The sequence below is a fragment of the Bos mutus genome, chromosome 15, assembly GCF_027580195.1.
Source record: "Bos mutus isolate GX-2022 chromosome 15, NWIPB_WYAK_1.1, whole genome shotgun sequence".
In the NCBI taxonomy this organism is placed as follows: domain Eukaryota; kingdom Metazoa; phylum Chordata; class Mammalia; order Artiodactyla; family Bovidae; genus Bos; species Bos mutus.
In genome coordinates, this window is record NC_091631.1 from 16,219,337 (window position 1) to 16,239,024 (window position 19,688).

General features: G+C 42.9%; 1 protein-coding gene across 1 annotated transcript in view; it reads left to right on the forward strand.

Annotated features, from left to right (window-relative positions):
- The window catches only part of PAMR1 (peptidase domain containing associated with muscle regeneration 1), an 80,636-nt gene that overhangs the window by 16,181 nt on the left and 44,767 nt on the right, over window positions 1-19,688 (forward strand). Inside the window, exons 2-3 of the mRNA XM_005890905.3 lie at window positions 10,106-10,282; window positions 16,560-16,688. Of these exons, the coding sequence (XP_005890967.1) occupies window positions 10,106-10,282; window positions 16,560-16,688 (306 nt within the window). The remainder of the gene's footprint in view (window positions 1-10,105; window positions 10,283-16,559; window positions 16,689-19,688) is intronic.

A 19,688-nucleotide genomic window follows, 5' to 3' on the forward strand; every position in this document is an offset into this window, starting at 1 on the left:
AGCCTAGTGGGCTATAGTCTCTGAGGTCACAAAGAGTCTGACATGACTGAGCGACTAACACTTTCACTTTTCATAGAGTGTTTTATGAAAAAAATAAATACTTTATCCAGTGGAAGAGTTCAGATAAATGAATGAATGTATAATATGCCCGGAACTTTGTGAGTTCAATTTTGCTATGTGATTATGGGCACGTGCTTGACTCTTTGGTGCCTTGGATGATTCCAGGTGGTGCTCTGTGAGTTCTTGATGCTTAGTTTGTACTTATTTCCTAGGAAGCACTGGCAGAATAAAACTCATTTGTGGTTTAATAAGACTGTTCTTTTTTTCTTGTTGTTTTGTAAATAAAGTTTTATTGAAACACTGTCATGCACATCTGTTTATATATTATCTGTGGCTATTTTCTATTGAGTAGTTGCCACAGAGACCACGTGACCCACAAACTAAGACAACATTGGAAAGCAACTATACTCCAACAAAAATTAATAAAAAATTAAAAAGATAAAGTTAAAATGCCAAGAAAAATGTACCTGCCTCTTTACAAAAACCATTTACCAATCCCTAGGTTAGACAACAAGTAAGGCTTTGTTCTTAAATGTGGACAGCGAAGTAACCTTTGTTCACCTACAGCAGCCCAAAAAACTGGAGGTTGTCCTGGCCTATTTTGCCCTCAGCAGCAGGCTTGCTCATGTCTTCCCTAAGCCTGAAATTCTGCAGGCCTCCCTTTCTTCTCAGAATTCCCTAAAAAAATGTCTTTGGAGTTTCTCTTTGCTTATTTCCTACTTAGCTCTTTTCCTCACTGATAAAGTGAAGAGGTCAGAGTAACTCATTTGAACTTACAAGAAAATATTACCCATTTTTCTGGATCGTTTTTAAAATTAAATTGCATAAACAATATAAAAACACTTTAGCTAAACAAATATTAAAATGCTTTAGCATACATGCAGGAAAACCTTCAGTTGCTTTTCCGCTGTTCGTGTTTCTTTAAATCCTAGTTTTTGTAACTGGCTTTTAGCATCATATTGAAATTCCCTGAAGTTTGTACGTTTATGCATGCATGTCTTCGTGACCCCATGGACTGTAGCCCACCAGAATCCTCTGCCCATGAAATTTTCAAGGCAGGAATACTGCAGTAGGTTGCCATTTCCTCCTCCAGGAGATCGGAAGCCAAATGACCAGTGTGCCCTTTGCCCTTTGTCACAAATGGAGGAGGAAAAGTCCAGGAGATTGTTTTTGTCTGCTTATTGTATTTTCAGATCTCTTCAGCTGATCAACTTTAAATATTTCTCATAGAATATTTCTTAATCAACTTACCTGTTTATTTCTTACATGTACGTTTGGGGGCACATTCCTGTCTCTTTTCCAGCCAGGTGAGAAGTAAGGTGATGGACTTAGGGGCGCCGAGTCAGTAACACCATTAACCCTGTCTCCTCCCTCACTTCCATGTTCCTGGGCAGTGACCTTTTCTTGGGAAATGATAGATTTTTATTTGTTATCTTATTTAACCCCCTTATGGTGTGATCACTGACCTAGAGCCAGACATCCTGGAATGTGAAGTCAAGTGGGCCTTAGAAAGCATCACTACGAACAAAGCTAGTGGAGGTGATGGAATTCCAGTTGAGCTATTCCAAATCCTGAAAGATGATGCTATGAAAGTGCTGCACTCTATATGCCAGCAAATTTGGAAAACTCAGCGGTGGCCGCAGGACTGGAAAAGGTCAGTTTTCATTCCAATCCCAAACAAAGGCAATGCCAAAGAATGGTCAAACTACTGCACAATTGCACTCATCTCACATGCTAGTAAAGTAATGCTCAAAATTCTCCAAGCCAGGCTTCAGCAATACGTGAACCATGAACTTCCTGATGTTCAAGCTGGTTTTAGAAAAGGCAGAGGAACCAGAGAGCAAATTGCCAACATCCACTGGATCATGGAAAAAGCAAGAGAGTTCCAGAAAAACATCTATTTCTGCTTTATTGACTATGCCAAAGCCTTTGACTGTGTGGATCACAATAAACTGTGGAAAACTCTGAAAGAGATGGGAATACCAGACCACCTGACCTGCCTCTTGAGAAATCTGTATCAGGTCAGGAAGCAATAGTTAGAACTGGACATGGAACAACAGACTGGTTCCAAATAGGAAAAGGAGTACATCAAGGCTGTATATTATCACCCTGCTTATTTAACTTATATGCAGAGTACATCATGAGAAATGCTGGGCTGGAAGAAACACAAGCTGGAATCAAGATTGCCAGGAGAAATATCAATAACCTCAGATATGCAGATGACACCACCCTTATGGCAGAAAGTGAAGAACTAAAAAGCCTCTTGATGAAGGTGAAAGAGAGTGAAAAAGTTGGCTTAAAGCTCAACATTCAGAAAACGAAGATCATGGCATCTGGTCCCATCACTTCATGGGAAATAGATGGGGAAACAGTGGAAACAGTGTCAGACTTTAATTTTTTGGGCTCCCGAATCACTGCAGATGGTGATTGCAGCCATGAAATTAAAAGACGCTTACTCCTTGGAAGGAAAGTTATGACCAACCTAGATAGCATATTCAAAAGCAGAGACGTTACTTTGCCAACAAAGGTCTGTCTAGTCAAGGCTATGGTCTTTCCTGTGGTCATGTATGGATGTGAGAGTTGGACTGTGAAGAAGGCTGAGCGCCAAAGAATTAATGCTTTTGAACTGTGGTGTTGGAGAAGACTCTTGAGAGTCCCTTGGACTGCAAGGAGATCCAACCAGTCCATTCTGAAGGAGATCAGCCCTGGGATTTCTTTGGAAGGAATGATGCTAAAGCTGAAACTCCAGTACTTTGGCCACCTTATGCGAGGAGTTGACTCATTGGAAAAGACTATGATGCTGGGAGGGATTGGGGGCAGGAGGAGAAGGGGATGACAGAGGATGAGACGGCTGGATGGCGTCACTGACTCGATGGACGTGAGTCTGAGTGAACTCTGGGAGTTGGTGATGGACAGGGAGGCCTGGCGTGCTGCAATTCATGGGGTCACAAAGAGTCAGACACGACTGAGCGACTGAACTGAACTGAACTGAACAAGCAAGAGAGTTCCAGAAAAACATCTATTTCTGCTTTATTGACTATGCCAACGCCTTTGACTGTGTGGATCACAATAAACTGTGGAAAACTCTGAAAGAGATGGGAATACCAGACCACCTGATCTGCCTCTTGAGAAACCTGTATGCACGTCAGGAAGCAACAGTTAGAACTGGACATGGAACAACAGACTGGTTCCAAATAGGAAAAGGAGTACATCAAGGCTGTATAGTGTCACCCTGCTTATTTAACTTATATGCAGAGTACATTATGAGAAACACTGGGCTGGAGGAAGCACAAGCTAGAATCAAGATTGCCGGGAGAAATATCAATAACCTTAGATATGCAGATGACACCACCCTTATGGCAGAAAGTGAAGAAGAACTAAAGAGCTTCTTGATGAAGGTGAAAGAGGAGAGTGAAAAAGTTGGCTTAAAGCTCAACATTCAGAAAACGAAGATCATGGCATCTGGTCCCATCACTTCATGGGAAATGGATGGGGAAACAGTGGAAACAGTGTCAGACTTTAATTTTTTGGGCTCCCAAATCACTGCAGATGGTGATTGCAGCCATGAAATTAAAAGACGCTTAGTCTTTGGAGGGAAAGTTATGACCAACCTAGACAGCATATTGAAAAGCAGAGACATTACTTTGCCAACAAAGGTCTGTCTAGTCAAGGCTATGGTTTTTCCAATGGTTATGTATGGATGTGAGAGTTGGTCTGTAAAGAAAGCTGAGCACTGAAGAATTAATGCTTTTGAACTGTGGTGTTGGAGAAGACTCTTGAGAGTCCCTTGGACTACAAGGAAATCCAACCAGTCCATCCTAAAGGAAATCATTCCTGAATATTCATTGGAAGGATTGATGCTGAAGCTGAAACTCCAATACTTTGGCCACCTGATGTGAAGAGCTGACTCATTGGAAAAGACCCTAATGCTGGGAAAGATTGAGGGCAGGAGGAGAAGGGGACAACAGAGGATGAGATGGTTGGATGGCATCACTGACTCAAAGGACATGGGTTTGAGTGAACTCCAGGAGTTGGTGATGGACAGGGAGGCCTGGCGTTCTGTGGTTCATGAGGTCGCAAAGAGTTGGACACGACTGAGTGACTGAGCTGAACTGAACTGAACCCTGTAGTCCTGTAGATGTGGTGCTAATATCCTTCCATGACCATCCATTTGTTCTCTTTGCGTTGTATATTTCCTCGTCACGGTGAGTGATCCTCTGTTTGTGAGGTCCTTTATCCAATGTCTACTCCTCTATGAGGCTGTGAGTTCATTCAACATCTGCTCCCCTATGAAACTCCATGGGAATGGTGTCTGTTCTTCTCTCCCTTGTATCCCAGCACTCAGCCTCCTACCTGGGACGTGGTGGACGCTCAGTAAACACTTGTGGGATGAAAGAATGAACTCATCAGTTCACCCACAGTCTTGGCACTGTGCTCAGTGGGAAAACTGAGGACCGGAATGGTTAAAAGACTGGCCTTGGGTTAACCTTTCTTTTGAGAAGACACAGTGTGTTAAGTTCCCTGTGGATGATGTAACATTACCACAAACTTAGTGACTTAAAACAGTGCAGTTGTATTTTTGTACAGTTCTGGAGCTCAGTGGTCTACAGTGAGCCTTAGGAGGCCAAAATCAGGGTGATGGCAGGCCTGCATTCTTTGGATGCTCGGGGAGAAGCCGTTTCTTTCCTTGCCCAGCTTCTGCAGGCTGCCTGTGTTCTTTCAGCTGTGGTCCCTTCTTCTATGTCGAAAGCACAGCACTCTGATCTGTCTAATGCTGCTGTTGTCACACTCTATTCTGACTGACCCTCCTGCCTCCCGTTTATAAAGATCCTTGAGATTACATTTGCCCTACCTGGACAAGCCCCCATTCTCTCCCCATTTCAGGATCCTTAAATTAGTCACATTGGCAAAATTCCTGTTGTCATGTGAGGTCACATTTTCATTGGTCCTGAAGGTTAAGATATGTACGTCTTTGGGGCTGTTTTTCTGTCTTCCAGACAGACTGCTTGGGAAGGAGCCAGCTGGCTGACTTGGCAGACAGTATAGAAATGGACTTCCCTGGGGTCATTCCCTTTGGCTAAGACGATACAATATTCTGGACGGTACCTATGAAATTAATGTATGTGCTGGGGGGGCAGAGTGGACTTGTTCATTGAAATAAAGAGAGATGCCAGTGAAGGCATTTTAGGAAATTAATTTCTTGGGTAAAGGGAGGCCCGCAGTATTCCATGGCTGGACTAGCCTGCTGCTTTAGGAAAAACAGGCTCCACCCTCTACTGCAGTGGAGCAAACCTTGCTTGGCTTTCCACATTTATGAAAGTACAAGACTTACAAAAGTTGCAAGTAATTTTTATTCTGTCAGTGTCCCCCAGGAGTCATCAATATTTGTAAATTCTTAGAAAACCTGGAAGGATGGAGTACTTGCCCTCAGATGAGCAAAGGGAGGGGTAAGACATGAGCCACACCCCACAGGCATGTCAGATGTTCAGAGAGTTGAGAAATCATATGGCTGGACAAGGCAGAGGCTGGCGCCAAGGGATTGGGACCCAAGTTAGATAACCTAGGCCAGTTGTTCTACACCCTTCATCATGGGAGGGAAACTGCCCCTGTTTGATATCAGCAAATTATTGAGCAGAACAAGCTCTCCTGGCTCATCGCTCTGACCCACTGGATGAAAATTCTTGACTGTTGAAGCTCTAGAGTGGAGGCTGATTCATTCAGCAAGGATTTATCCAGTGTCTCTTGCATGCCAGGCCCATCCCTATCTATGGTGGACAAATCAGATGAGGTTTCTGCCAGCTTCTGGTCATGTGAGAGAGACAGATGACATACCAGTCAGTGGAAACACAGAAAGGGATTATACATTGTGGTAAAGGCTGCGAAAGCAGGCCACTGGGATGCTCTGATAGAGAATACTATGGGAGGATGAGCAGAGGCACAAACTTCAGATGAGAAAGTCAGTGAGGACCATTCTCAACAGGTGTTATTTCCACCGAAGCCCAAAGCTTTGATAGAGGCAGTGGGGAAAGCCAGTGTGAAGGCCCTGGGATGAGCAAGACCTCTGTGGCTTTGAGAAATAGAAGGTGGAAAATAGTCCAAGGAAAGGCTATAGGACTCAGGAGACAGCAGCTCTCTAAAGCCTTGGGAACCATACCAGAGCATTTAAGGTTTGCTCCAAATGCAGTTGGAAACAACAGAAACCTTTTATGTAAGGAGTTGATATGTGGTATATTCAAAAAATGAGATCCTTGAGAAATATGGAGTTATAGTATCTTCTTAAGCTGATAGCTATTGAATGTTCATTATATACTAAGCACTATGTTAAACTCTTTATGTACATTGTCTTGTCTAGACCTTTCAGCTAGTTCCTGAGTTTTATATAATGAATTCATTTCATTGGATGATAAACTGAGACTGAGGCAGTAAACTAACTTAGCCAAGATCACACACCCCGTAAGCAGCAGAGGTGGGATTCCAAACCCAGATCTGTCTGACTCTGATGCTTAAGTCTTTAAACATTTTGATTTCTTGCACTATTTTTTAGCATTAAAAGTATAATGAAAATAATACAGAATTTGCTACATTAGCCATTTTAAGCATACAATTTGATGGGACAATATTTGCCCTTTTGTGTCTGGCCTCTTAGTGTGTTTGCAGGGTTTGTCCATATCATAATTTGTATCAGCATCTTGTCCCTTTTCACGGCAGAGCAATATTCCACATTCAGAATATTGTGTGCATATGCAACTTCTTGCTTATTCACTCTTTTGGTGGACACTTGGGTTGTTTCTACCCTTTGTCTATTGTGAATAATGCTGCAAGTATCTGTTTCAGTTTCTAATTTTGATTTTGGGGGAATATACCTAGAAGTAGAATTACTGAGCTGCACATTAATTCAATGTTTAGCTTTTGAAGGAACTGTCAAATTGGTTTCCACAGAAGCTGCACCATTTTACAATCCCATGAGCAATATCCGAGGATTCCAGTTTCTCTACATCTTTGTCAACACTCGATATTTTCCTTTTCTTTTTTTTGAATTATAGCCACCCTCAGTTCAGTTCAGTTCAGTTCAGTCACTCAGTCGTGTCCGACTCTTTGCATCCCCATGAACCGCAGCATGCCAGGCCTCCCTGTCCATCACAAACTCCCGGAGTTCACCCAGACTCACGTCCATCGAGTCAGAGATGCCATCCAGCCATCTCATCCTCTGTCATCCCCTTCTCCTCCTGCCTCCAATCCCTCCCAGTATCAGAGTCTTTTCCAATGAGTCAACTCTTCGCATGAGGTGGCCAAAGTACGGGAGTTTCAGCTTTAGCATCATTCCTTCCAAAGAAATCCCAGGGCTGATCTCCTTCAGAATGGACTGGTTGGATCTCCTTGCAGTCCAAGGGACTCTCAAGAGTCTCTCCAACACCACAGTTCAAAAGCATCAATTCTTCAGCACTCAGCTTTCTTCACAGTCCAACTCTCACATCCATACATGACCACAGGAAAAACCATAGCCTTGACTAGATGGACCTTTGTTGGCAAAGTAATGTCTCTGCTTTTGAATATGCTATCTAGGTTGCACGAAGATATTTCATGGCTGCACGAAGATCATGGCATCCGATCCCATCACTTCATGGGAAATAGATGGGGAAACAGTGGAAATAGTGTCAGACTTTATTTTTCTGGGCTCCAAAATCACTACAGATGGTGACTGCAGCCATGAAATTAAAAGACGCTTACTCCTTGGAAGGAAAGTTATGACCAACCTAGATAGCATATTCAAAAGCAGAGACATTGCTTTGCCAACAAAGGTCCGTCTAGTCAAGGCTATGGTTCAGTCGACTGAGCGACTGAACTGAACTGAAGTATGTGTAAGGTGTTATCTTGTTGTGCCTTTGATTTTCAGTTCCCTAATGACTTGTGGTGTTGAGCATCTTTTCATGCGTTTATTGGCCATTTGTATATTTTCTTTGGAGAAATGTCTATTCATGTCATTTGCCCATTTTAAAATTGGGTTGTTTCATTTTTTGTGGTTGAGTTGAAGGGGTCTTTTATATATTCTGGATATTAAATCCTTATCAGATATATGATTTGCAAAATCTCCCCCCATTTTTAAGTTGTCCTTTCACTTTCGTAAGAACGCACTGTGTTGCACAAAAGTTTCTAGTTTCGACGAGTCCGGTTTGTCTGTTTATCTTTTGTTGTTTTTCGTGTCATGCCTAAGAATCCAAGATCATACCAAGTCAAGCATCATGGAGACTTACTCCTATGTTTTCCTTTACTTCCCTTCACTTTTAACCGTTAAATTCTCTTCTAGATTTTAAAAAGTATTCATTACATCCCACCAAAATCAGAAACATGAGAAGCTCAGCTGAGTAAGTTTTAGTGTGTCCTAGAGGAGCTCCCAGAATAGTTCAGGAAACAAAATTGCAGCGATGACAATATCATAGTGATCGATGCCGCTTGTTCCCAAATGCCAGGATGAAGGGCTTTGCTGCCCTACCAGTGTTTGTGGAAAAGAAATGAGGGATTTTTTTCATAAAACTGCATGTATTCATTCTAAGAAACTGTCCCTTATCATGCAAGCGGTTCCTTTCTATGATGCTAGAATGTTCTTATGACCAGAGCCCGAGAGAAGATGGTGAGAGTTTTTCTATATGACTCTACTTGGCAAATTAAGAATGATCTACTCTTTGTCAGACTTGCAAATTTAGGGAAGGAAAACAGAAAACTAAGTTATGAAATTTAAGAGGTTAGAAGCCACCATAGATTTTAGAGTTGATTTAATGGGTCTGCAAAGTTTGATGAGGATCCTGGCCTGGGGTCTTTAGGGAAGCCTTCACAGGGAAGCCCGATTCGTTTTCTTCCTCAAATATCTGCTATTTGAGGAAGCATACAAAAAGCATACATATAACAAAAAGCATACATTTCCTGAGTGTCTATGTTTATCTCTATTTTTGCTAGAGTATATCAGACCACTGTTTACAGTGACACAGGTTGTGCACTGCACAATCCCAAAAGGAACCACCCACCTGCACAGCTGCACAGCACAGCCAGGCATTTGGGCCATCGGAAAAGTCTGGTGACCACTCTCTAGGCCAGTTCTATCAAGTACAAGGCTGAATGCCAAGTAGAGACCATGCCATTTCCTATCTGACCTATTTCTGATTCAATCATCTTAGTGCAAAATTTTTTAGGACTAGAGAGTTGGGGCAGGAGGGAAAGGAAATCAAAATGAGGTCTTGTTTCTTACCCTGGATTCCTCTGGGCAACTTCCAACTGATTACTCTTATAGTTTTTGCCAGATGGTTTTTCCTTTTCATTTACCTAAGATATATTTTAGGAAAAAAGAGAGAAATTCTATCCAGAAAGGAGTACTGCTTTCTCATGGGAAAGAACACTCAGTTGTATTGAGGGATTGAATGAAGTTCTGCCAATGAGTTCACTCTTATAAAACGTTGAAATTCTCCCAAACATACTAATTAAGATACTTTTTGTCTTTTCTGCTGGTTTTAGCTTTGAAGATACCATAAAAATGGTTTGCTGCAAAATCCAGGAGCCAAGTTTGGAGGAAATGCCATGGTCTCTACTGGGCATTCAGCCTTGTACTTGATAGAACTAGCCTAGAGAGTGGTCACCAGACTTTCCTGACAGCCCCAATGCCTGGACTGTGCTGTGCAGTTGTACAGTTGGATGGTTCCTTTTGGAATTGTGCAGTGCACAACCTGTGTAGCTGTAAACAGTGGTCTGATATACTCTAGCAAAAATAGAAATAAACATAGACACTCAGGAAATGTATGCTTTTTGTTATTTATGTGCATGTGTGTTAATCCACTTAGATTCTATATTGATAAAACATGATTTCTTTTTTATTAAAAATAAAAATGAATAGCACCTTTGAAATTTGAAATAACAAATTTCTCCTGTGCCCCACTGGGTGGTTTTGAACATCCTTCGGGCAGGTTCCAGGGCAAGGTGCTTCTTGGCAGTAGAGTACTTCTGGGACTTTCCTGTTCCTGCCAGGCCCTCCCTCCTCACTTGCTGCTTTCTGTTTCAGAGTACACAGTCATCAATGAAGCCTGCCCTGGAGCCGAGTGGAATATCATGTGTCGGGAGTGCTGTGAATATGATCAGATTAAATGTGAGTGCCCTGGAAAGAAGGAAGTGGTGGGTTATACCATCCCATGCTGCAGGAACGAGGAGAATGAATGTGACTCCTGCCTGATTCACCCAGGTGAGTGTGCGCTGGGAGACCTTGGATCGCCTCCATGTTTTCTGAGGTCACTGATGGAAGCAGGCAGAACACTTGAATTCTGACAGGTAGACATCAGGGGTTGTGATGCCATAATGATTAAAAGTGGCATAACTCTACCCACTCTAAATACAGGCAGAGGAATTGGAGGGTTAGTGCCCTTTTCAGTGCCAAACTTACAAAGCTGTGGATTCATCTACTTATTCATTCATTGAACAAACAGACCGTGCGCCCCTGTATACTATGGCAAGTACTGGGAACACAGTGCTTTAGAAAAAGAGACATTCCTGGCATTTCTAGAACTTGCAGCCTGGTGAGGGAGATGGAAGAGTAAATAGGTAGCTGTAATGTATCATGGGAGGTGCTGTGATAGAGATCACGGGTGCCGTGGGAGCCTGGGTGGGGACGGGGGCGGGTGACTTATTAGAGGAGGTGATATGCATGCTGAAGATGGAAGCAGCGAACTGAGGAGTGTGAAGGGAATCTAGTAGAGAGGTCAGGCCATAGAGAATAGCACGTGCTAAGGCTCCGTGGCAAGAGAAAGCATGGAGTTTAGGGAACTGCAGATCACACTAGAAACACTAGAAACACATTAAGAGTGAAACTCAGTGTCCACACAGCTCTCAGCAGACAGACACTTCAGCGAAGGAAAATCAGTGAGATGCTGAAGGGCTCTGCAGGCAGTACTATGATGTTTAAGCTATATCCTGAAGATATTTTATGTAACACTTGGAGATCTTTTAGTAAAGAGGTGAAAGCCGATTTTCTTTTCAGCCGCAATATGGAGAAAGGATTGGAGGAAGGGCACAATTAGAGGTAGGGGAAGAATAACGGAGACCTTGATGAAGAGAAGCCCTGTGGATGGGGAGAGGTGGAGGGATTTGAGAGAGATCAGAGAGTGCAGTTGATGGCAGTTTGGAGTTGGCTGGAAGGGAAGGGAAGCGCAGAAGTCAAGGGTGATGCTTGGGCATTTGGGAACTGGTCCCAGTAATAAGTATTCTTGCCAGGAAAATCCCATGGACAGAGGAGCTCGGTGAGCTACAGTTCATGGGGTCACAAAGAATCGGACACGACTGAACACGCGTGCACCACCACACCACCCAGTGATATGAGAGCATCCTAGGACGAGATGGGGCCTTCCCAGGTCACGGTGCCCATTCCTTTGGCTTTACATCAAGCTAGACTTGCCTTCCCCCAAACCCCAACTTCCCTGGCCCCCACCACAGAGGAGATGGTGATTTTCCTTCGCTGAAGTGTCTGTCTGCTGAGAGCCATGTGGACACTGAGTTTCACTCTTAATGTGTTTCTAGCGTGATTAGCAACTCACTGAATGGTTTCTTGGTGCTTTCATATCTGCTGCCTTGTGAGTCCTTTTCCCTTCTGGGCCTGATCAAACAGAGGATGTAGAGAATTTCCAATACACTTTCCTTACACTGAAGACTAAAAGGATGTCAAAAATAGGCTTTGGGAACTTCTCTCCTTTCTGCCTCTCCCCTTCTTTTACAAACACAGAGGATGATGCTTATTACTACCAGGAACTTCCTTTTGAGGAAAATCATAGAAGGGGAGAGAAAACAGGGCTCAAGTATACAGGTGTTACGTCTAAACCATTTTCCTTCTTGGAAGAGAGTAATGCTGAGCTTTAAAATAGAAGTGACCTCAGCATGACCCTTGCACATTTGATCCAGAAAAGAAACCCGCTGTTCCAGTTCCCTGATGGTGAGTAGGGTTTGCAGGGAAATCGTTGAGCAGTGCCTCTAGATTTTCTAAGGAAAATCTGAGAGCTAAGTCAGGATCTCCAGACTAGGGATCCTTGGCAGGAGTACGGAAGTCTGAACAACTTTCAATATTTTCAAAAGGCTAACAATTACTGTTGTGGTGGCAGCAGGGGCTGGGGCTGGCTTTGGCTTTGTGAGATGGCATGAGGTCATGGGGTAAGTAAGGGAACTTCGTAGGCAGTGCTGTCGCTTCATATCACATCTTAGAGAAGGCCATCAACATCTGCCACACTGCACCCAACAACTTATTACATCAATACAGGAGGCACCCACCTGGACTGATGCTAGGAAGGGTCTTCCCAACTGAGTAGTGAAGAGCTGTTCCACATTAACCATATGGGTGCCCTGAAAGGAAGAGCCAGAGAAAGACTTTTTAAAAATTTTTTATTTTCGAAAATAGCGAATTCATGTTTGAGCAGTCCCTATCAGTGATCAAAGAGGTTTCTCTGTGTGTGTGAGTGTCATTATGAACTCAGGCATTTTCACTTATTATGTGGTTTAATCCATGTCAATCATTATTCATTTTAATGCATACATCCCATCTTTTAATACTGGGCTCCCCTTTGTGTCCGTCTGTGTTCTTCTGGCATGACCACACTGATTTTGAAGACTTCTTGAATTCTTCTTGTCTGTTTTTTGCCCCAGATCTGGAATCAGCCATTTCTCCAAGGAACTCTGGTCTGAGACCATGATCAGGTCACCTGAGCTGTTCCTTGCTGTTGAACCGTCATTGCTACAGGGTTTTGTTTGTTTGTTTTCTTAAGTGTCTAGAACTGGGAAACGTGCATTTTTAAAATGTTTTTACTGCTACTCAAGTTCAAATGTAACATTCCAAGGTTGTTAATTAACTTCTTGGATTTTGTATTTGTATGCCTTTTCTTTCATGGTGAAAATCCTGTGTCCCAATAAACTAAATAAATCACTTACTCGCTTTATCTTAAACTTGTACGAAGCCACACTAGAGCATTATGGGTGTTAGTAATAAGAGCACTGATGCTTATGGTTTTTATTCACCTTAGAATATATCTCATTAGGTTATAGAGTCAGAATACTATGTTTTAAAGTCAATTGTAGTTCTTTTATCTATGGTGTTATACCAGTTACTCGAAACCCACTTGCTTGATATGTAGGTAGGTTTATATTTGACAATAGGAGCAAATCTGTGTGTGCATTTATGTGTCTTTCCCCTTCGTGCACCAAAGACAGCGTGCCATAAACACTGCTGACTACCTTGCTTTTTTCTCTCTTAACAATATATGCTGGAGGTGGCTCACTGACAGTATAAAGCCATTTTTTCCCACTCCTTTTTACAGTTGCACAAAACTGCATTGTGCATCATAAACTGTGGATTACCATAGTTTATGAGTATTTGGATTGTTTCTAGCTTTTTGCTGTTATAAATATTACTGTAGTGAATAGCCTCAGGCGTACATCAGCTAGTATTTTTGCAGCATATCTCTGGGACAGGTTCCTAGAAGAAGGATTGCTGAGTCAAAGCGGGGCGCATGTGTCATTTTGCCAGCCTTTGCCAAATTCTTCTCCATGCGTTTGGCGTTCACAGCAGCCATCCATGAGAGTATTCTTTGCCTGAAGTCTTACAACAGAATGTGCCATTTTGGAATTTTTTCAGTCTCAAAGGTGAGAAACGGGATCTCTGCCTGGTTTTAGAATTTCTATCACTTCTGTCATCATGATGGACAACCATTCTTTCTCCTATGATGGCAGTAATTGCAGGAGGACCAATGTCCAGGGGCCTGGTGGTGGCGTGTGGGTGTGTGTGCTCAGTCATGTCCAACTTTTTGCAACCCCGTGGACTGTAGCCTGCCAGGTTCCTGTGTCCATGGGGATTTTCCAGGCAAGGATACTGGAGTGGGTTGCCATTCCTCTTCCAAGGGATCTTCCTGACCCAGGGATCGAACCCGCGTCTCTGGCATCTCCTGCGTTGGCAGGCGGATTCTTTGCTGCTGTGCCACAGGGAGGCCCGGCGGTGGGGATGGTGGTGCTGACATCCAGCAGCTCCGGGGCCCTCACTGGAGCAGGTTGGCTGCATCTTTTAGTGCATTTCTAGGCTGTTAGCTCTGACCTTGGTTCTCTTACCATTTGGGCAATTCTGTGAGCTGCTTAGTGTCTTTTTAACATAGCCTTGTTCATCTTAATCACCAAACTGGTTTTTAATGGCTTGCCCCTAATGGCCTGGAGAGAGAGCGAGAGAGTTGGCAGGGTCATTGAAGGCAGATGGAGTCCATTGACCTCCTCGGCGGCACAGCGGGGAGGGAATCAGATGGGAATGTGACACATGGGTGAAGATGGCCTTTAAAGACACAGAGGTCCCCCCTGGGACCCAGTTGTGGGTCATATGAACTCTGATGAGTCGTATTAGCAATTTTTTTCTGGTTGAAAGAAGCAAGCACTGGAAGAAGGGAGCAAACTCAGAATGGTATGCAGAGAGCTGCAAGTCTGTCTCTTACAGACATCACACACGTATGCACTGCACATGGGCATTATGGGCCAATGAAAACCTAATAATTTTAGCCAAAGAGAAAAGTGTGCTATCAGCTCAAGGAAATGCTGGTTATCTCAGACACTTCAGAAGCCTGGATTAGCAGTTCATTCATCTCTCCAACTGTCCATCTATCCATTTATTCATTCACTCGAATCTCATATAATATTTCTGGAACACTTACTATGTGCCAGATACTATATTAAGTGTGGGGGGGATATAGTGTTGAATAAGATGCAGTCCTTGACTTCAGTTTATATAGGAAAACAGATAATAGGCAGTTAAAATTCAGCATGCCAAATGCTATGGTGGGGATAAGCCCAGTAAGTGGAAGTACAGGAATGCAGAATAATAATAGGAGTTCATATTTGGGGGGAATTGCTATGTGCCAGGCCCTTTATTGGTGTGAGATTAATTTTTAAATCAACTTTATGAGATAAGTACATTTTTTAACCCCAGGGTTACAGATGAGAACATTGAGGCACAGGGAACTTAAGCAGTTTGCTCAAGGACACACAGCTGGACAATGAATGGGGCAGCCAGAACTTAGCGCTCTGTTTTAATAAGCGGGCTTGGATTATCTCCACCTTTCCTCAATATCCCCCACCTCTCAGGAGGCCATGTTTTAAAAACAACCCTTGATTGAGGTCTGCTGAGTCCTCTCTGGTGTGGTCTTCTGATCCGGGGGAGCCTGACACCTTCCAAGGTGAGCCCATTAATAGGCACTGAGGCTGTTTCCAACAGCACACTCTGGCTATAGGAGTATATGACATAGAAGGATATTTAGTGGAATGGGAAGATGTTTACTATTTTTATTAAATCAAAAAGTAAAACAGAATGTGCAGTGTATAATATAAGCCTAATTTTTAAAAAATGTTTGTGTGTATACAGAGGGAAAGTATTACAGATGGTTTTCTCTGGGTAATGGAATTTTAGGTGTTTTCAATTGAATTCTTTTTGCTTGTTTGAATCTTCTTAATATTCCACAATCAATATGTGATACTTTTATAAAGAGGAAAAAATACCTATATTAGTGTAGTCTGCCTTTTACTACAGGTTGTTTCATTTTGCATTAGAGCATCAGCCACTAACGAAAAAAGCCAGACAAGAAAGGCCATGTGTTGCCTGTTTCCATTTATGTGAAATGACTGGTAGATTACTGGTTGCCAGGGATCAGGGACAGGGTAAGGGGGTGACTGCTAATAAGTATGGGGTCCTTTATGGAGGGAGGTGATGAAATATCCTAAATTTAGATAGTGGTGATGGTTACCCAACTCTGTGAATGTACTAAAACCCACTGAATTGTAAACTTTATTTTTCTTTTTTTGAATTGTAAACTTTAAAACAGTAAATTTTATGGCGTCTGAATTATGTCAATGTTGATTTTTTAAAAAATTATTAATTAGAACCAAAATGTGGAATCAATCTGGAAGGTTATTACTAAATATTTTCAATATCTCATAATACTTTTCAGGTTACTGATGATATATGAGATAGGCATCCTTGTAAAAAATGTGAAAAATTTACAATCAGCAAGAGGCTTCTCCTTTAGCACAGACAGCAATGTAATTTAGATTTGGTTTTAATGTAATAATAAGCATTTGCTACCAGTCTTAGATTTGGGGTATTTTCATCAATATTATTTGCTTTGTAAAGCATAATGATTAAAAATAAGTTTAAATAGCATTGTATTTTATTGAAAATTGAAGTTCATAATTATGACCAGAAGCTAAGTTTTTTTAAAACAAGCCATCAGCTGCTAACCTGGAAGATGGTTCAGACCATCCCCTAAACTCCTCAGTCTGAATGCTGGGTGACTCTAGCATCTTCCTAGGGATGAGCATTTTTTCCTAAGGGCACCTTTCTGAGTCCAGATGCTCTTAGGTGAGACAAGATCCTGGCAAAGTCCACAGTTTCTCGTGCAACCCATCAGAACCTGCATGTGCTTAATCGAACACCATTCTGCTTGGAAATGTTTCAGGTTGCACCATCTTTGAAAACTGCAAGACGTGCCGAAACGGCTCCTGGGGGGGTACCCTCGACGACTTCTACGTGAAGGGGATCTACTGTGCAGAGTGCCGTGCGGGCTGGTATGGAGGAGACTGCATGCGTGAGTAGTCCCTGACCTAGCTCCATCTCTACTTCAGGCTCCTGTCAAGTCTCACCTTGCCGTGGACTAAGGTTTATCTTGTTGGACTCTGTGAGTTCTGGAAAGCTTGTGGCCAGAAGACTTCCTACGTAAGACTGTAAGAAACAAAAATATGTTTCCTTCTGCTGGGTGTGGATTGTGGACATCTGTTTGGAATTGGCCATGGGAGGTTTCTGTCTCCTCTTAAATCTTCCCCTCTCTCCTGAATGAAGCCAAGGCATTCTGCACACAAGCATGCCTCATGTCCATTCCAGAAGCAACTGCATGCTGTCATTGGTCAGCAGGCAGTGAATAAGGCTTCAAAAATGTTGTCTGTAGTGCATTTTAAATATGAATTCCTATTGGAAAACTTCTTAAATCCTGAGTTCCACTCTTGGAACCACATCAAACTGTCAGCATGCCACTTGTCCCAGGAAAGGGATCCTTGCTGGGTTCTGCTTGATCTCCAAGAATTGCTTAATCTTTATTAGTGCTGCCCTCTGTGTCAATAATCCTTTGAAAATGGAGTGGAAATCTAAACTGTCTCTCAGTTTAAGATTCCCCCATGCAGCAACCCAGTGGTGAATATCACTCTGAGCAGCAGGATCTGGAGCAACGTATAAACTGTTATGATTTTGTTAAGCCTATTTTACATGTTCCCCATTTAAATTAGAAGCAATCAGGATGGTTTTAGAGCCTCATTAATTTTACTCTTACGAACGATATTTCCAGTCCACAGAAATAGAGGATGGAGTGTTATTGGTATTTCTTGCCTGATCAAACATGTAGCAAAAATGCAAGAGTCTAGGGCAAAGGGTAAGAAAAATACCTAAGACACCTAAGTCTGTGTGATTTAGGGGTCTGTGTGATTTCAGACCCCTTGTCTCACCTACCTCCTACTGGTGAACTCTTCTGTAGCTCTGTCTTCTCTGCAAGCAGCATATGAAGTCTCTAATGAGAGCAGAGTAGAAGGGAAGCTGAGGCTTGAGAGTACCAAAATTTGGGGAGAGCCACCTGATGAATGAGGAAATGTGTCAGCTACCAAAAAGTTAAAGCATGCCCAAGCATGGCCAAGGACCCAGTGGAAGCTGGAACTAATGTGTAGGTGATGCAGCCTGGACAGGTGGGTGATACTCAGCAGCAGCACGGTAGCAGAGGTGAATAAAAGCAGTCACATGGTTGACCTAAGAGTTGGCAGAGACGTGACTGTCCAGGGGTCCAGCGTGGGCAGGACACAAAACCCAAATGAACCTGGTAAAGAAAATAGAGACTGGAGGTGTCGGTGAGATGGAAAAGCAGGCTTAGTGGTAATAAAGCCACCGAACATGTAGATGAAAGAGGTATTGTGGTCAGAGAGTAGAATTTCTAAGTCAAAGCTTTCACAGGTGGTGGTGATAGTGTGTTCATATGTATTAGTCAGTTTGGGGGGCATAAGAGTCACCCTCAAAAGGATAGATGTGTATTTTTCTCTATCATGCATCTGTGAGTTGGCTGGGGTTTAACTGGTGTCAGCTGGGTTGGCCTGGGTTGAACTCTAGAGTTCGGAGCTCAGACCACAGCGGGCAGTTTGGGGTATGATCTGCTTTGAGTGTGTCACAGAAGCACAAGCAGTCAAGCCAAACACACGGCCACATTCCTGGCCTCTGCTCTCACCACGTTCACTTATATTCTAAGCAAGTCACGTGGCTGAGCCACAAATCAGTCAAGTATGAGAGTATATTCTACCTCAAACAAAAGGATACAAGTATTTCCTAAACAATACTCTAAACACTGTGAGTGAGTTTGTTTAGAGGACAGGGCAGAGAAGGGGAAGAATATTTGCATGCAGGAAGTCAAAGACAGAGGACTGCATTTTCCCAAAGAAATCCTGTAGATGTATCTTTCCAAATAGTACCTGTTGGTTGAGTCTTGCGTTTAGCCTCAGTTTAACAGCCGACTGTGTAGGTCTGTTTGGTCTGGATTGGTGATGGTTTCCATGTATAGGATCGAACTTTCTCAAGGACAGCAGAATTGGCTCAGGGCAATGGGTCACCACCACTAGGCAGGCAAAGTGGAGTACGCATGCCCCCATTCATTAAAAAGAGGTAATGAATAGATCTACCCATCCATTCAAAAATATTGAAGGACAGAGAAACCTGGCATGCTGCAGCTCACAGGGCTGCTAAGAGTTGGACACAACTTAGCAACTGAACAAACAACAATCCATTCAAACAATGCTTCTTGAAAGAATGTGCTTCTATGTGCAATGATGAGCAAGACAGATGTAGTCACTGCCATTTTAGAACCTGAAATTTAGAGAAGAGAGACAAAAAGAATGTGGTCAATGCTGTGAAACAAACAAAGCAATGATCATACTCCTATTCCATTCTGTGTTGGCTCAGTTATGCTTGTTCAATTCCATGGTGAAAGCCTCATTACATGCAGTGCATGTTTACCTGATCACAGCCACATACACAAAGAGAGCATTTCTTATGGATCACTAGGCACGTCACCAGGGGAAACAGGGAACCCTCCATGAGTTTACAATACATTCGTGGAAACAGGACTTGACCATAAGACATCAACATGATGTTATTAGGTTCTCATCACCTACAGCTCATACTAAATAAATGCAAGGGGAATTCCCAGGCATAAGTAATTCATTTCAGTATTTGTTGACTGTCTGCCCTGCTGACTAGGCAGGCAGGATGCTGCCTGCCTCTATTAAGGGGCAGCTGAACACCTGGGTGGTCTGTGCATGGCTGGGGCGCAGTGCTGGAGCCATGTGGCAGTGTAAGCATTTGACCAGTAGATGGCGCCCAAGTGATCCTTTCAGATCATTTAATTCTGGAGGAGGAGGGCTTCTTGCTGAAGACCGTTGTAGAACCCTGGCACATTTTCCTGAGTGCCATATAGAACCTTAGAAGAAAGGAGGAGTGCCAAGCAAATGCCAGAAAGGATCACAGTGTTTATATTTTAATTATAGACCTTTCAGCACTGAGC